Below are 17,715 nucleotides of genomic sequence, written 5' to 3' on the forward strand. Positions count from 1 at the left end.
CCTGGTTTTTGGTTAACTCAGAGATTGTGGCTGGTGGGGTCAGAGTCTGGGGAGCCAGGCGCGTGACTGTGGCTGTTTCTCCATGCAACAAGGAGTATTTGCTCAGGAGTTTCATTACCTCCTCCCAGGAATGGCTGCCGACCACAGGACAACGTGGTTTCACTGTAGAGGAAAAAAGATGAGTTTTCTATGTAAAATTACTTTTAGCACCATAGTGCTTCTTGACATGAAGGTCAATAAGTGCCTAAATTACTCTAAGTAACTGAGTTTATTATAATTCCTCTCTGTCACATTCCCTTGCTGCAGCTGTGACACTGTGCTGTAAAACTTATTTAATTATACAGTGGTGGTTGCTGCTGCATGTCTGTTGTTGGGGATGTTATGAATATTTAGATTTTTCTTTCTCTCTGGTTCTGTAATTTAAACAAATTCACTGAAGTGTATTTAACCTGAAGTAATCTAGGCTGCATGCTGCTCTGGGCTGTGCTGTTTTAGAAACTTCCCTCTGCAAAATCCTGCTCAAGCAAAGTAATTTCTTTGGTGTAAAGATGGGAAGAGAATCAGCCCTTGCACGCTGCACGGTTCTGGAGTTCCTCTTTTGTTTGTTTTCTGAGCCAGCCTCAATTACGGTGCTATTGGTGCTTTCAGTGGGTGTATTTTGACAGCCTGGACCTGTGCTGCAAACTTCCCCACCCACACGTGTGCACACCCCCAGTTTTCCTCCCCAAAGGGTGCATTGGGACACCAGCCTCCACATATCAAAGGTCTGTGGGCTGAGCTGTGTTTAGCAACCTGGAGAGCAGCTATTGGAGGGCAGAAAGTGCAGGACAGGCGATTTCCATGAGAAACCCTCTCCCCCTGAGCATACTGATACAGCCTAAGTAGGGATTCACTGTGTGCCTGTCTGCCCTGTGCTGGGTAGGAAGACTGTGAGTAACACCTTGGAATATTTAAAGAAGAGGTTTAAGGGGAGGGTTAAGGGATTTATTTTATTTTTTTTTTTTTTTTTACAAAGACATCAAGACAGAGGGAAGATCCATAAAGATGTAAGCTGATCTAAACCAGGGCAAATTATCATTCTTATAATTAAGCCTAATGGACCTTCCTGAGGAGGTTTGATAAGATGCCTTGCTAATATTCAAGGGGTTTTTTTTAATTTTATTATTTAGTCAGTAAATTATGCATAAAGGACAAAACTGAAATAATCACCCAGGCATTCACATCACTTGTGCCTGGCTAATTCTCATCCATTGTCTTTCATAGCTTTAAAATGGGAAATAAGTAGTAGAGGCCAATGTTTGATAGGGGCTGGTAAATTATGGAAAAATGACTGTTTTTTTTTAATTTAAGTTGCACGTGATCTTTTTGAATATGAAAGATTGCCTACAGTCATAGTTGAGTTTTTACATTGAATCATGTTGTTGTACAAGCAAGTCCTGTGGAAGAGCTAAAGAGCAAAGAAAGAAGAAAAAAGTAAAAATATACTGACTTCATGTCATCTGAAAAGTCAAAAACTGTAATAAAGTTTCAAGGAAAGAAAGAAGAAATCCTGGTCTAGTGGAAGGTGTCTCTGCCCATGGCAGGGGTTGGAACAAAGTGGTCTTTAAAACCCTTCCAACCCAAACCATTCTGGGATTATATGAAAGCACCTGAATACCTTTTTTAGAGCAGGTGGTGGAGACAAATTGTTTCTCTTAAAAGATTATTTTTTTTTTTCTCTAAGTTGTATAAAAAAAATCTCATAAAGAGTTTATCATGTTTATCAAAGTGACAAATGCATTTTCCACTGATGGGTCTGACTTTTAGTTTGAAGAGGTTACTGAATATTGTTTTCAGTTAAAAGGAGATAAATTGCACTGTTCTTATACAAATATCTTTTCTCTACATGTAGAAAAGAACAAATGACTCATTAATTATTGTAAAATAATTGCACATGACTCTATTCTGTGAATAAAAAAAAAAAAAAATACAATAATGCCAGTCAGAGTTAAGGGAGGTGGGAAAAGCCAACCCCAAGCAATTCTGGGATTCCTCTCTATGAAGCCTAATTCCCACTCAAAGGACAAAAGTACTTTCTTATGCTGGTCTCAGAATTGGATCTCTGGGATTTCATTACCCAACAGGGTTTTGATTGATTTTATTTTAGTAGTTTTATTTTATTTCATAATGTTTGTATGAAATCAGATACCCCTGAGCACTTAATCTTTTTTGACTTCTAGATCTTTGTATTTAATATTATATTTGCTGTCAAAATCTAGTATCAATAAGAATCACAATAAATGTAAGTCATTGATCAGATGCAGCAATGACAGGGAAGAAAAAGGCTGATCTAAAAATTGCTGTATGTAATAGAGACACCTATTGACTCCAGTGAGGTTTGGGTCAGGCCTCAAATGGGAACAAAACCCATCTGTGCTTGCCAGGTGGGTCAGTGGATGATCTGGGATATGGTGGCCATTAATCCACTGTGAAAATTAAGGGTCTTGGCTAAAAAATGGTGACTGGTGAGACAAATAATAGGAAATGTGCTGTGTTCATGTGTAGAGAAGGAAATCCACAGGCTGGATGAGAAGAATGTGATTATGATATCAAATAGTCCTCCTGATCACAGGAGATGAATGCTGGAGGCTCTCAAGCCCCCCTTGGGCTGTTTTCAGAAGAGGGCAGAGGTGATGGCAATGCTAAAGCTCCATGGTCCACTTCCTAGGGACCATGGGGGCTGAGCATCACTGAACAAATATTCTTAACTCAAGATTCATCTGTTTAGAGAGCTGAAAAGGCTTCTTATCTTCAGGAGGTATGTCAGCAGGGAGTAAAAAAATAAATAAAAAAATTCCAGGCATTAACTTGAGTGGGAAGGAGATTTTTTAGAAAATACTGCACTCTGGCAATTCTTTTACCTAGAAGGAGACAGTTAGGGAGACGTGATTTTCAACCCCTCATCTAAGGATGTTTTTTACATAATTTGCATTAAGTACTCATTATTAAAAATAGAGGGCTCTGTCTTTATTATGTATGTGCTGGGCATACTTTGATAATGGGATCAGGATATCCATGCAGAGGCTGTAAATCAAATGAACAAGCTTTGGAAACAAAACCTAGTTCTGCTTTCCAAGTGCTGACCCACGTATTGCTTGGAAATAAGCTCTCTTTTACTAGTTAATCCTGTAATTTAGAGAAGTGAAATTTAAGTTACTTTATGTGTAGATTGTAATGAGGTGACTGTATTAGTGATGGCCGTGGTGTCTGTGACCTTAACTTGCTTTTCTTGTTGGTTCACAACATCTGGAGGAAATAAAGGTCCCTAAGCCATCCTCCCTGGTGTCTCCCAAATCAGGTGCAGAAAGTCAATAAGGTCACATCTGGGACTGGCATCCCAGCAGGGAACAGAGGCCTTGGATCTGCTGCTCAGCTGTGCAGGAGCTGGTCACACCTTTTTCAGGGCTTGCAGTGGGGTGGCAGCTCTTTGGGACTTGAGGAATGTTGACCCCAGTCAGTTTTGCCACTTGAGTATCACACCCAACTCCCAGTCTGGGTGTAGCCCTGTGCCTCCTGGAAAAGCACTCTGAAAACCAAGAATTGGTTGCTGATTTTTTTTCCCCCTATTTTATTTTCCTTTTCAGCGCCTAAAGGATGATTAGGGTGAACAAACGGGAATGATAAATTTGGCAACTATGAGGAGGTGTGAACGACCTGTGTGGAGACAGAATAAAAATAGGATGTCTCCAATAATTCCCAGGGGAGGGTGAATATTAGCTAAATAAAAACTGTTGTTTTAATGAACTCTGCTGCTATTTTTTAATTTTTTTTTTTAACTCTGCATGCTGAAGGGAGGGGAAAATATGTTACTGTTTAAGTACTGTGTCTGGAGGGGAAAAAGATTATGTTCTCATCATAAACCAAATGACAGCAGATTAAAGCAGGTAAGTAGCATCATGCTGGCCATTTGGCCAGAGTATAAACAGGTTTGGGTTAATTGGCACTAAGGAGGCTGTGCTGTTTGAGGGTTTATATTTAAATACCAACCGTTGTCCTTCCCATATGTGTTGACAAAGCTCTTCTGAACAGTCATCTGTTGTTCTATCCTCAGCTTGTTTCTGATAGCTATACGTAGGATATTTTGGCTTTAAGAAATGAGAGCTTATGGAAGATATGTGCTTAAAGAGTTTTCTTTCTCAAACAAAGAGAAAAAGCCATATTCTCCAGTGGCTCTGTGTTCCTTGTTATGTGCTAATCTATCCTATTTCAGCCTATTCCCTTGAGCCTATCCCCTATCCCTTTGCACCAAGACTCTTGGGGATGTTAAAAAGGAGAGGGTTGTGTGGTGTAACACATTTCCCTAAACTGGGGCAGACACCAAGCACCTCACTGAGCCACTGGGCTGCCTGCTGCCACAAAACACAGCAGGGAAGTCTTGCCCTGAAGTGCAGAGTATGTGCTGCAAACCTTCTTTGCCAATTGCAAAGCCAAGTGCACAAGTGCTGTCTGGAACACAATGGTGTCTGAGCATTACAGTTACATGTCTGTTTTCCTATCAAGATCAATGAGCTTGTAAATTTTGCAGTTAGTTTTGGGCATTCTCTTAGAATTCATGGCCTGTCATATCTCTGATTTTACTTGGGCTTTTCTCCCAGGAGAAATAGATCTAAGCCAGCAGAATATTTGGTGTAGCTGAAAGGAAATATTAATTCAAGGCCCTGATCTTGAAAGCTCTGTTTGCCTGACACCTGCATCCTGCCTGCTCTGCCCTTGCTCATGAGCACGGCCAAATACTAACACCCCCTCCAATTTCTGAGACTAAAAATGCTGAAAGGGGCTGAACATTGCACAGCCTGGAAACAACTTCAGTGTATCTGTGCACCTGCTATTCTTAGGAGCTCAGACTGCAGAAACAATAATGCTGCCTCTGGCTTTGACGTCTCCAGACTGAGAGTGACACTCCAGCATTTGGAGCTGCTGTCAGTCTGGTGGGAGAACTTAGAAGAGGCTGATAAAGTTTAAAAAGGAAAGAGCTTTGTACCTATAGAAGGGAAATAAAAAAGCCTTTGGGGGTTACAGCAATATGTTGCCTTGGAAATATTTGATCAGGTTCACCATTCTGTTCAGACACTTCACTTTTAAAAAGCTTTAAATCGAGTAAGTTTGGGTCTTGAATGATGCAGCTTTAGTGGCTGCTTATCAGCCACTCGTGACTATGCAAACTGCAGAAGCTAATTCTGAAAATTTCTGATATTCAGGTGAAATTGAATGACCTGAAAATGGATCCATCTTCTCCTGTGCTCCCATCAAGCATTTTGGAACAAACTGCCTTGCAGCTCGGATGCAGTCCCACGGACAAAAAGCTTGCTTTCCACTTAGATGAAAAGGATGAGTTAAAGCATCTTCGGGAATGTTTCTATATCCCCAAAATCAAGGATCTGCCTCCAAGTGAGGGTTATAATTGCTGTGAGGGAGAGGGAGGGGGGAAAGGGCTGGGCTCCACATCTTCTGCATGTGTTTATCACAAGTCTTTGGAAATCATCGTCACTTATGAGATAATTGAGCAATTGTAGTCATATCTGAGCACAGAATGTCCCTGCTGTTGCTAAATCAATCCATCAGCTTATTCTAGCACCAAAAGCTCGATGTTCTCGTTGCCATCCTGAATCAAGTGTGAGGATACAGTACTTATGTGGTGCTTATGCTGTCAGTCAGCAGCTTTGAACAATGTAGTGACTGATTGAAAATTACAGGCAGGAGCTTTTTTGTCTAATGGCTCAAAACAGCAGCGTGGCTTGGGTAGTTCAGAGCAGTTGTTTCCTTGGTGTGATTCAGTTTGGTACTGTCTGTCTGGTTACAATTATTTTAGTTAATGAAAGAGGCAGCATGTATATTCTGTGAACATTTTTGTCTTATTACTGGTGGTGGAGCTATTTTCTCACTAAGGCCAAATGGAAGACTGTACCTCAGAACAAATAATTGAAGTGAGCAAATGATTCATAATGAAGCCCTTTTATTTGAAGATATTTTCCATTTTCCTCATGAATAGCCTAAAAATAGGTAGCACCTGACTTCAGTGATGCTATGTAAAATTGTTCTGGACATTTTCCTCCTTCTTTCCTGTTCCACAGGTTATTTTGAGGAGCCTGTGGCGTGTTTGGGCATGGGGAGGGCTTGGTGTGGAGGCAGGAGGGGTGGCAAGAGAGGGAAGCATTTGCTTCAGGTTAGCACTCCCAGACCACCAAAACTAAAACCCAGCTCCAACTTTTTTTTGGTACCTGCAGTACCAGGCATGTAGGGAAGCCTGGTGGGAGCAGCCACCTACAGAGGCAGCAAGGTCCTGGTCTCTTGTCCTGCTTCCCAAGTCCTGTCTGGTTTATTTTCATCTCAGTTACATGGATAGCAAAAGCTGTGCTGGCTCTGCAGACCCTGGTCACTGCAAGCTGGACACTGGAGAAATTATTATTTCATGCAGGCGTAGTCACTCTCTTCCTTTCCTACCTTGGCAAAATGTATCTATTGAAAATAAAAGGAAAAAATATGATTTCCCCTGCAATTTTTGTTTGCTTTTTTCCAATAAATGTAGATAGAATTTTCTGCAGATTTTCTGAAAGGAAGAGTACTAATGGTAAATGAGAAATTATAGGTGCTTTCACCAAAGTGTGTCCAGTAAGGGACTACAATAGAAAATGGTGTCAATAGTCTGAATTCCTGGACATCTTTTGAAACTGTCTGTCATCAGTATCTTCCTGCTAAGCAGTGATGAGTGTTGGGAATGCAGTCTGCTCCTGTCCCTGGGACACAGGGATGATAAATCTCAGTTCTCTATGTTCTGGTGGTATTGGCTTATCTTTCCACACATTTAAATCCTTGAGTTGTGCTGTTTCTATTACTCAGAGCGGGACTGGACACAACTGGACACTATGCAAATATTTTAACTATGTGCTTCTTCCATGCCTCTGTAATTTTTCTTTTTCATTTTTTTTTTTACTCTAGTCGTTTAAGAGTTTCCTAAACCCCCTCTGTTTGTTTGGACATTTGGATATTCTGTACTCAAAGCTCCTTCATGGTGCTGCAGGATGTGCCACCAGAGCTGGAAAGATGCTGGAACACAGTTCCCATGGCAGTGGTGCTGCTGGAATCCAGCCCAAGCAGGAGTAGCTGGATCTTTGACTGCAGAATGTCAAATGTGTCTCCAGGATATCAAAGGTCACCTTTCAGTGTACTGTTGTAGCAGCTTCAGATTAAAGGCTCTTCTGAGAAGTAGGTAGAGGTTTTCATACCCATGTGACAGTTTTGGTTTCTTCCCTTCCAACATCCATTATTGTTTTTATTTTTTATTATTATTACCACAATATTTAGACCCAAAGACTGCTGCTGTGGGGTTTTCCCCCTGTAGTTACAATAATATTTAGTCTTGAGACTGTGGATAGATATGTTTTAGTGAAGATAAACAATGTACAAAGTATTACTGGTTGAAAAGCACAGAGAACTCATCATTCTGGTGTTCCTAAATTGAGGGGTTTTTCCCTCCCCTTTTTTTCCCCTGTCCTTCTTTTCTGTGCTTCAGCTGTCATCAGGTACAGCTTCCCTGCTGAAGAGCAGCAGGGGTGTAAATATATATATATATATATTTACATTGTGTGACTATACCATAGAGACAGATCTGCCATGACATTTATCTGCACCCAGGAGCGGATACCAGATAACACATTCCTGAAGATAAATGTCATTACAGATATTAGCCATCAAATATTCTTTATATATTTACATAAAACATTACAATGAGGCTTTAAAATGAAACCTTACAAGAAGCAGATGAGAACATCCATAGGAGACAACAGTGAGATGACATAAAGGAAAATATTTAGGAAGTCATTATAATAGTTTAATTTAGTAATCAAGTTATAAACTGCCAGAGCTGTTTATTTGCCATATCAATCAAGAGGAAACCAGCAGCAGCCTAACTCTCTGCAAATCTCTGAGGCTTTATGTGCAAGCATGAGGGACGAGGCTCAGGTGAGCAAATGAGGAAAAGATGACAGCAGATTTAGGGAAATGGTTGGATCCCTTCTCCAAGCTGATAACAAAGTCTCTAACTCTCTCTCCGTGCACTGCAGGGAGGAGGCAGGGATGCCTGGATTGCAGCTGGGCACCAAATCACCCATCTGAGCAGGGCTATGGCTTGTGCTTTGTCACCTTGTGAAGGAGTCAGGCATTATTTGGGTTTCTTGGGAGTAAAAAGATGTCCCAGAGTGAAAGCACTGAGCTGCATTTCCCAGAAGAAATGGTTAAAGGTAGTGCTTAATAATAAAAATTTGTTTTTTTGAAGGGCTGGTGGGGGGTACAGGTAGGTGTGAAAGAGCAGATCTTTTATCTTTCAGCTAGGAACAGAGTATAAGTGAGTAATACCTATAAGCATTACTAATCAGATGAGTATAAGCACATTTAGTCCTTCCTTTCTGGTTAATAAATCCATTACATTTTCCCCTTTTGTTTGGACTGAATATTTGTGACAATAAACTTGCTTTTCCTTTTAGGTTTAAAAGGTATAGAAGTGCATATTTAATGTAGATGAATGGGTATAATTAGTATGCAAAATAGTGTATGTGATTAGATTTGACCAGTTTTCAAGAATCTCAGTAGATGTGTGAATATATATATATATTTAATTAATCTTAATGTAAATGTATTTTTTTGATCCAGGCAGCTCTAAGAACACATTTCAATAATTATTTTTTGCCTTTATTTCCTCAATTGTGTTTATTTCCTGTTAGAATATTTCAATATATATTTCAAATCAACCACAGCTGCTCCAGAAATAAAAAGGGCCAATACTATAAGAAATAAATGTAATTTAGGGAAAGACAAGTGCTAGGCTCTGGGGAAAAAAAAAAGTATTACTTTTACACAGTGAATGTGGAGTTGTTGAAGCATGAGGAGGTGCTGATCAGGAGGAATTACAAAGATGGTGAAAAAAAACAAGCAGTAATGGTCCAAAATGAGTCTTTTAGTGATGTCAGAGAGGGGGAAGCTTTTTGTCAAAAGGAAAAGAAGTTCATCCAGATTTAGAGTTGATAACACATCAAGAAAAGAATATCCAAAGGAACAGGTGGGACAGACAGAAACGTGTTAAAATACACTTTATCAAAAAAGCACTGCCCTATCTCTCCAACAGTGAACAAGCAGTGCTTTTATTTAGAAAAGACTGTAGTGTAAGAAAAACTTGCTTATAATTCCTCTCCTGTTTTCTGCTTGGTGAGTATTAGTGAGATCGAGCTCCAAATTCTTGAGCAAGGATCCTTCTCTCTAATCCCAGTGGGACAGTGTTATTGTGTTTCTTGGTAGGAAAAGAACTGTTAATAGAATCAATTTGGGGGCATGGATGATATTTATGCCTCTCTGTTTTCATTCATATTACAATGGAGATGAAAAACAGACATAATATCTGCAAAACAGATTAGGCTGAGATTGCTCTCTGACTTATGCTTTTTAAAACCCTCTAAAACTTTAATTAAGAAATTACCCAAGTTGTCTGTACTCCTGAAAAATTTGTTTCTGGGGAGGTTCAGTGAAATTGCTAACTGTTAGTGCAAAAGGTAGTAGGAAACCTTTTCCAGGCTGTTTTTCTATAGGCTTTACAAAATTTCCACAGACTGAATTGCAATCTTATGGTTAATTTTTAGCATGTGTCTTAACACGCTCATTCATTTGATCTTTATTCTGAGTGATATCAATTATGTTCACCAAAATTATATGTGATATTAGCTTTTATGGGTACTGTAAGTATAGGTAGAGACAAATGCAAATTACCACTTCTAGAAGGTCACAATCACTTGTCCCTCCAAGAATCTCTAACATGAGAAAAAACAGAAGAAGGCTGTGTTTGGATTGATAAATGATGACACAGGGTAATTAGATTGTTCAGAACCTCTCTAGAGCTATTATTTATAAATTTCTACCGACTTGCTTTTCTCCTAATCATTGAAAGGATTTGTCAACATAGATTTCCTCCTCCTCCTCAGACAATGACATGAAGTGCAGCCCACAGTATTTGCTGACAAGACAAGAACTTTTGAGACTGCCTTAAAACACTCTCCTCAACAATTATATTTTTCTAAATAGAGATTTAATAGTGCAGGGACAACTTACATGAAAGACACAGATTTACCTAGTCCTAACTTCTATTAAATGCATGATTCCAGTAGCTTCATGACTCAGTAGGTATATATTGGTGGTGGAAGAAAAGTGGATAGCCTGATTAGGAAAATGCTCCCTGTTTACTCACTGTTGGTTACAGACCTGATAAAATGGGTGCCAGTGGCTGCTTCTCACACAGCCCCTGGGAGCTGGAGATTTAGTGGTGCCTGAACTCGCATCAGCTCCTAAAACTGTAGGAGGAAAAGGTGAATAATTTCTTGCAAGTTGCCTGCTGTCCTCCTTAGATCCTTTTCAGGGTTACCTGAGTGATGTTCTGGGAGAGAGGTCAGGATGTGACATGTCTGTGGGGACTGTGATGTGCCAGGGGAGGGACAGAGCTCTGGGGGTGGCACACGTGTGGGTGTGTCTGGGGGTTGTGCACACCTTCTGAGCCACCTGTGCTCAATCCCATGAGCATTTTGTTCCTCTGCTTTCCCTCCACAGCTGACCTGGCCCTGGTGAATGGAGAGGAGAGCTGTGTGTACTTCATTGGGAATTCTCTTGGGCTCCAGCCCAGGAAAGTTAGAACTTACCTGGATGAAGAACTGGACAAGTGGGCTCGGACGTGAGTACCCTGCAGATGCTGACCTGTGCTTCAGAGGAATACTTTATCTTGGGATCTTCCTTGGAGCAGCAGAATAGTGTGTTAAAAGTACTGCAGCCCAGGAGTGAGACATGCTCAGTGTTTCCCTCGTGCTGTTTATGTTTCTTATAAAGGGAGGAGCAGTAAAACAGGCACACAGACCCTTTCAGCTGATAGCCTGTGCTGTGTGTGGGGCTCTGCCTGGCTCACCTGGAGGACCTGTGCAGTTCAACCCTCCCCACCCAGCAGTGTTTATAAACAGTGTTCCTACAAGGCACACAAACCTATTTGGTTGCTGCTGCTTGCTGATGAATGTGGTGGGGCTCCAGGCCCTGTGATTTTCTAATTAATGTTTTTAACAGTGTGTGATTCACCCTGCAGGTCTCACAACAAGCAGCTCTCCTTGAAACAGCACCGAATGCAGGTGATGCTGCTGCCCATGCTGGCAGGTTTTTGGCTCCTCTTAAACCAGGTCTCTGCCTGACAAGTTCATTTTATTTAGAAAGAAACATTCCTGTCTTCTCAGTATCATCTCATCAAGGAGCTGAGTGTGAATTTCAGCAAGCTTTGCTGAATCAACCTGATGTAAAAGAGACAGGATAAAAGGACACATTGCAGGAAAGGAGCATTGTCATCATAACAAATGGAGAACTTTTTAATATACATAGGGGAAAGAAAAAGCTTTTTTTTGCTCTTTATTTAGGTTTTTTAACATTATGTTCAGTTTCCATTAAGAATCTGTGCTTTGAGATCTCCAGCACCTGCCTGAGCAGCTGGAGCAGGGATGAGTAAGGAAAATGATGAGTAAAAAACAGGGAACTGAAGGTGGGAAAGGAAAATAACATCCAGATGAGTGAGTGAGCTGAGTGAGAGATGAACTCTTTTATAGGGTGCGGGATATGAGTGGAACAGATGTGATTTCATGGTGAGAGAGCAGAGGAAATATGGAGAGGCAGAAGAGGAAAAATGAATTCTGCTAAGTGGGCAGCCTTGTTTCAGCAGGAACGGTTGAGATGCAAATGTGAGAAATCTGTAGCTGCTCTTCCACTTGTAAATGTATGAATGCTGGGAGCTCATCAATATGGTTTATTGATTCCTATTTTTCACCTGTATTCTTATAGGTGAGAAGGCTGAGAATGAGTGGGAATGAGTGGAACTTTGGGAAGAGCTCATTCCTTCTGGTTTTTCAGTCAGCACAACAGTGCAGTTTCTCCAGTCATTTGAAAAAATTGCAACCCCGTCCATTTCTGTGCTGTTATCCCACTTTATCAGGGAAACAGCTGAGCTCCTTCAAAAGGCAGAAGTCAGATAACATTCTTAGAGTGATGCACTGGGACTGCAAATGTATTTCAGCTCCTCCACCATATCTTTTCACTGCCTCACTTCTATTCTTGTGTTTGTCTTTGCTGCAGTGAAGGATGAGTTTTTCCTCAGTGACTGTAAAAACCTGGAAGAAAAAGGTAGGCAGTGTGTTCCTTCAGATCAAAAGTGCCTTCAGGAACTGTATCTAGGGGGGAAATATGACTGAACATTGATTTCAAGCCACTGCAAGAGAGGGAGCAAAACTAGAAAGGCTGTTTGACAAAAACACAGCTTGGCCTCAAAAGCTTTACCCAGAATAAATCAGAAAGTTTAAAACCAAAACCAAAACAAAACGAAAAAAAAAAAAAAAACTAAGCAAAACCCCTCAAATTAAGATCAACAAAGAAACAATAAATTCCTGAACCTAAAGCAACTGAGACATCCAGGGTATGAGCAAGCTAATTTTGAGAACTGTGTATGATTAGAGAAGGTGGTGAATGGCATGCAAAGGAATAGGTGGCTGAAGGTACAGAAATGAGTACTTTTATTCCAGCCACCAAGGACAGCTTAGCAAAACCCAGTCTAAGGTGGTAGCAGTTCCCAGCTGAAGGAACAGTGAACTGGGAACAGTGGCTGTTGTGTCAGGAGTGTGGGGTGTAGTGGTTCTGGTTTAGACAAATAAGTAGCAAGAATCTAAGAAATGGCATGCAAATTAGGCACATCCATCAAGTCAGCAATAGTATAGATTCTGGCTTTCTTATAAATTGGTTTATTGCATTTTCTGTTTGTTGTGTCTTGGGACCCATCTCAAAGAGCTGTGAGTCCATTTAAATGGCTTTCACTGCTTGTAGTTAATGGCAAGAGTGAAAAGGAAGATTACCAAGTGCTGGTCAAGGGCAGGGAAGCTGTAGCTTTATCTCCAAGTGGTGGTGGAAACTCATTATGCAAACAGTGGGAGAGAAAAGCATGGGAAAGCCTCTTTCTTGTTGTGTTTCCTCTTAGTGCTCAGTTCCTTTCCCCCACCTCCACTTTAACTGGGGGCTTACAGATCTCATCCCACATCTGCCTCCCACATACCTTCTCTGATTTTGTGTTCTTCCTCTCCATATCCCTCATTCTTCTGTTTCTTATGCTAATGTAGCAAGATTACAAATCCAAGCCACTGGCATTCTTAGTATGGATTTAAAAGCAGCCTCTGAGGCTTCATGTTTCAGTTATGATTTCAGCTAAATCCAAGATTTATTGAATGAGGGGTGAAAACGGATGAAGTGTTGTTCCCTCATGTTTAGCCTAGACTAGCCAATAACCCAGTGTTTTAAAAGTCCAAACTTCAAGGGACTTTTTTGGTTGGAGGAAGGCCAGGAGGTGCTTTGCAGTGCCTTGTTTTCCCCTTTGCTCTGCCAGAACCGATTAAGTAATTAAAATATTTTATAGAATCATTGCTGTGTGTGAGCATACTCACTGCAGCAGGCAATGTCTCTCTCGTCTGAGTAACTCATTAAAGTGGAACAATTAGAACAGAAGGGAGCCTGCTGCAGCCAGTTGTGCTCATGTGAAGGGCTGGCAGGGTGACTGGGGAGTGGGGAACCTGCTGCACACAGGTCTTGAGGACTGGAGCTGTTGAGCAAAATTAAGACTGAAAGGAAAAGAATATTGTTCTCTGTGAATGTATCAAAGTAGAGGAGGGAAGAAACCACTTATGTGAAAAGTATGTTGGCACAGTAAATATAAACAGGGAATTAATAAATTGAGGCTAGAAATAAAACATATATATATGTCTCTATATATAGATATACACTTGTAAGCATTCAAGCCATCTGGCAAGAGGCTGACATGGATGTACAATTAACAACCTCCTAGTTTGAGGAAGGCTTTACAATGTAAAGTAGCAAATACTATTTTCAGCAAGTCAGAAGGTGTCTTTGGTTCCGTGTGCTGAACTAATCCTGCAAGATATGAGAACCCTGAACACAGGAGAGCAGCTTGGCCAAGCCCTCTTTGACAGCCCCACCTCTCCTGCCATCCTCAGGACTCCTCTGAGCACTCTGCCTTGCAGCAGGTTGTATGATAGAGCTGCAAATGCCTGTTTTAATGCCCTGGGATTTTAGTTGTGTCTGTAATTTGCTGGTCCATGCAGCTCTTTTTCTTTTGATATGTCTTCCTTTTTTTTAGTTCTTTCTTTGCTTGAAACCATGGTCCAACTTAAGAGTCTGTACTGGCTCATTAAATACCTTGCATCATTTTTGGCAAAGGAGCAAGAAGGAAATTTGCACTTGAACAAGATTTGGATGAGCACAGAAGATTCCTGAAGATGGCAATTAATTTAAATTCTTTTTCTCACTGCCTTTGAAACCCTGGGATCATCTCAGAAAATGTGTTTCTAGCTCCCCTAGAAAGCTTTAAATCAACCAGACCTCAGCGAATAAAACGTGGCATTGTGATTTCCTGCCAAAATGAAAATAAAATGGTAACCGACCAAAAATTAATTTGCACAATGAGAAACTCTCATAGAAGTTGAAGAAATATCTGTTTGTCTGATGCTCTCTGATTTGATGGGTGAAGTTTTGTATTCATTAATTTGCATGCCTCAATTTAAATCTTTTTTGCTACCTAGGGTGCAGTAGGGGAAAAAAGGGATGTAGGCTCTCCATGTATGAGGGGAATGCCAGGAGCAGTGCACTTGTGTCCTTAAAGATTGTTACCCCCACTGCCTACCAGAGCTGAGAGAGGGGTGGCATAATATACAGAGATATAAATTCTCTGAGGCAGAGCATAGAATTTTACAACCTAAGTGTAATAGGATGTATTGTGCCATCAGCAAAGTCTACAGAGTTTCATGTGATTAAAATGAAAAAAAGGTCCAAGAATATGCTTTTAACTACAATTTTAGAGGCAATAATTTTTGTCTCTTGGCATTTATATTGGCCATCAAGAGGGAGGCAAGCTGTAAGCTGTGCCATAATAATAATAATAATAAGAATAATAATAAATGATGCCTCTCCCTTCTTTCAATATGGTTAAATGTCCATGTTTTCCTCTCAAAGTAAAACATTCTCATGATCAAAATCTCAGAACTGTTTTCATGGTAACTTGGAAATTTATTCTGAAATTTTGAGAGTCCTGTGTGCTGATAGAGAGAACTTTCATTAGTAAATTCCCATTAGGATGACACTAATGGCTATAAAATCAGGGAAAGCTAATGAAAGAGAATCCCATAGGTAGTTAGGACTTATTTTTCCCATCTTATTATGTTTGCTATCCTCTTTCAGAAATACAGATTCCCTCAGGCTGGGAGCCACTGAAAATCTTTGGGGGTTTTATTTTAACAGTCTGTATTATCCTAAAGTCCCTTGATCGCTATATTACAGTTAAGAATAAGACAGGAAATTACCAATAAATGTCTTGCTGTTTGTGAAACATATACCCCTGTCTTCAGGGAATGCAGCTGCATTGTGGGCTGAGAGAAGGGAGGCAATTTGAACACTAATCCTGCCCCTCACAGCATTTTCTCTCCTCCCCACCCACTGCCTTTATTCTTCATCTATGAAATGCTCTTGTAAATGAGGGTTATTTCACACTGCCTGCTCTCTCTGCTGTCGAGGGCTCATCAGAGAGCAGCTCTAAAATGGAGGAGAGCAGTCAGCTGCTGTACCAGGACCTTATCCAAACTGAGGAGCAGGGTCCTCCTTGTCTGTGTGGGACTGGACTTGTTGAGCACGGGGATGTTATTTTATCTGTAAGAGATGGTTCAGTTGTACCTGTGCACTCCTTCAGCTGCTGACCTAATCTAGCCCAAAATTAAATGTTGTTTTGCAAGGATGAGAGGCTTGAAATGGTTAATACAACTGTGTTTTTTAAAAGCAGCACCCTCCCTATTCTTTAGGATTGTAGTTCTTTTTTTGAAAGTATCCCTAGGAGGTGTGGATTAGATCCAAGTCAATCAAAAAGGGTCTGACTGTAAAACACCCAGGTAATTTTTGTGGGAAACTGAATGAAACTCTACCTGAGAAGGGAAGTATGATGTGGATAGGGAAAACCAATCTTTTAAATAGCCCTGAGGATGGGGTAATGTCTCATGCACCCTCCACTCTCATGTCTTAATCTGCCAGCTGTACTCCTGTGATTTTGAGTGAACTTTGTGGGCCAGTTCTTCTTTAAAAGGTTTATTACTTTTTTTTTTTTTTTTTTTTTTTCCTTTTTTTCCTTACATCAAAGCTTTTAGGGCGTCTTTTGCTCTCCCTGGATTCCTACTGGCTTTGTCCTTATTTTGAAACAGCTTTATACTCAGCCTCATGCAGCCTGGTGTTTCCAACTCCACAAGTACCCTGTGGTGCTCAGCAAATATGAAAATCATCCAGTGTGAGATGGGAGCCCAGAGCAATGTTTCCCTGGATTAGCACCATTATTACTTTTCTCAATCTGCCTCCATTTGCATTTAAATCTGTACTCTACACCCTGCATGTTTAAGAAACTAGGCAACTTTTTATTTATATATGCACAGTAGCTACCTTAGAAGTTTTCTTCTCTATCATAATTGAAGGAAAATTTAGTTCAGAGCACTCAATCTAGAACTGAATTTATATATCTGCTACTTCAGAGTAGCAGCACACTGGGGTTTAAGGTGACCGTATGATCCCCTGCAGCCAGGAATAGTTTGCAATATAAAGTTTTTAAATAGCCTTTGTAAACCCAAAAACCTTTGTGCACACTGAGATCTAGAACAATCTTTCAGGGAGAAGAGAAGCAATAAAAATTAGCAATCAGCTCTGTTGATGCAGGGAATCACCAGCCCCTGCATGAAGTCCCCTCTGGTTTATGCAGAAGGGTGAGCTCAGACAGGAGATGCAGGAGGATGGAAATTGTTTCTGACAAGAAATATTCCTGTCTGGGAGAAAGGCAGTATTTAAGTCTATCATCCTCTGCACCATCTAATGCCCAGACAGAAATGCAGGCTGGGGAAGTTTGTGGGGTGGTCTCTGCTGTCTGTGCAGTTCTGTGAGCCTGGGTTAGCAGGTGCCATCCCACACTGGGATGCCCTGTCCCAGCTTTCCTGACCTCATGCAGCCACTACCAGGGGAGCTTTTTCACAAAGCTATCATCATTAATTTTGAGGAATTTATAGAGGAATTTTGTGGGCCAAAATAAACAATTTTCAAGGAACTGAAATCCTGTCATAAACCAATAAATTGCCTTTGCTCTGAGGTTTAATGGTATGAGAAAAGTGTTGTGCTCAGTTTAGGCAAGTCTCATCCTCCTCATCCATCCTCCAAATGTGAAATCTCCAAATCAGATATTATTCTTAGGGCTGATCAAAATAGAATAGCACACATGTTCATCATTTTTCCTTTCCCTTTCAGAGGTGTCCATGGCCATTTCAATGGCAAGCGCCCGTGGGCTTTGGCAGATGAGTGCATCCTGGACCCGATGGCTGAGCTGGTTGGTAGGTGTGACATGCAGGGGAAAACCTCCAGAAATAAAAACAAATTTGCTTTCTTTTAAGACTCCAAATCCTGAATCTCTGCAGGCAGAATTTAGTTCCTTTTATTCTTATGTTTGAAAGTAGGTTTTCTTGTGCATGGACTAACATTTTATTTTAAGGCTGCGAGTGATTTAGGGGATGAATGTATGTGATAATGTATGACCATGTGCAT

At 40.7% G+C, this 17,715-nt stretch overlaps 1 protein-coding gene across 3 annotated transcripts in view; it reads left to right on the forward strand.

The window, feature by feature from the left end:
* Positions 1-213: 213 nt before the first annotated feature.
* KYNU (kynureninase) overlaps positions 214-17,715 on the forward strand; it is a 57,864-nt gene continuing 40,362 nt past the window's right edge. The window contains exons 1-4 of one of the 3 annotated variants that reach the window (XM_056496234.1): positions 214-232; positions 5,238-5,427; positions 10,624-10,744; positions 17,422-17,504. In XM_056496234.1, coding sequence (XP_056352209.1) covers positions 227-232; positions 5,238-5,427; positions 10,624-10,744; positions 17,422-17,504 — 400 coding nt within the window. In that variant the 5' untranslated portion in view covers positions 214-226. Of the gene's footprint in view, positions 233-5,237; positions 5,428-10,623; positions 10,745-17,421; positions 17,505-17,715 lie in introns of those variants that run through there. The other 2 variants (XM_056496232.1, XM_056496233.1) reach the window with 2 other exon arrangements.

Source organism: Oenanthe melanoleuca, chromosome 7 (genome assembly GCF_029582105.1).
Source record: "Oenanthe melanoleuca isolate GR-GAL-2019-014 chromosome 7, OMel1.0, whole genome shotgun sequence".
NCBI lineage: Eukaryota > Metazoa > Chordata > Aves > Passeriformes > Muscicapidae > Oenanthe > Oenanthe melanoleuca.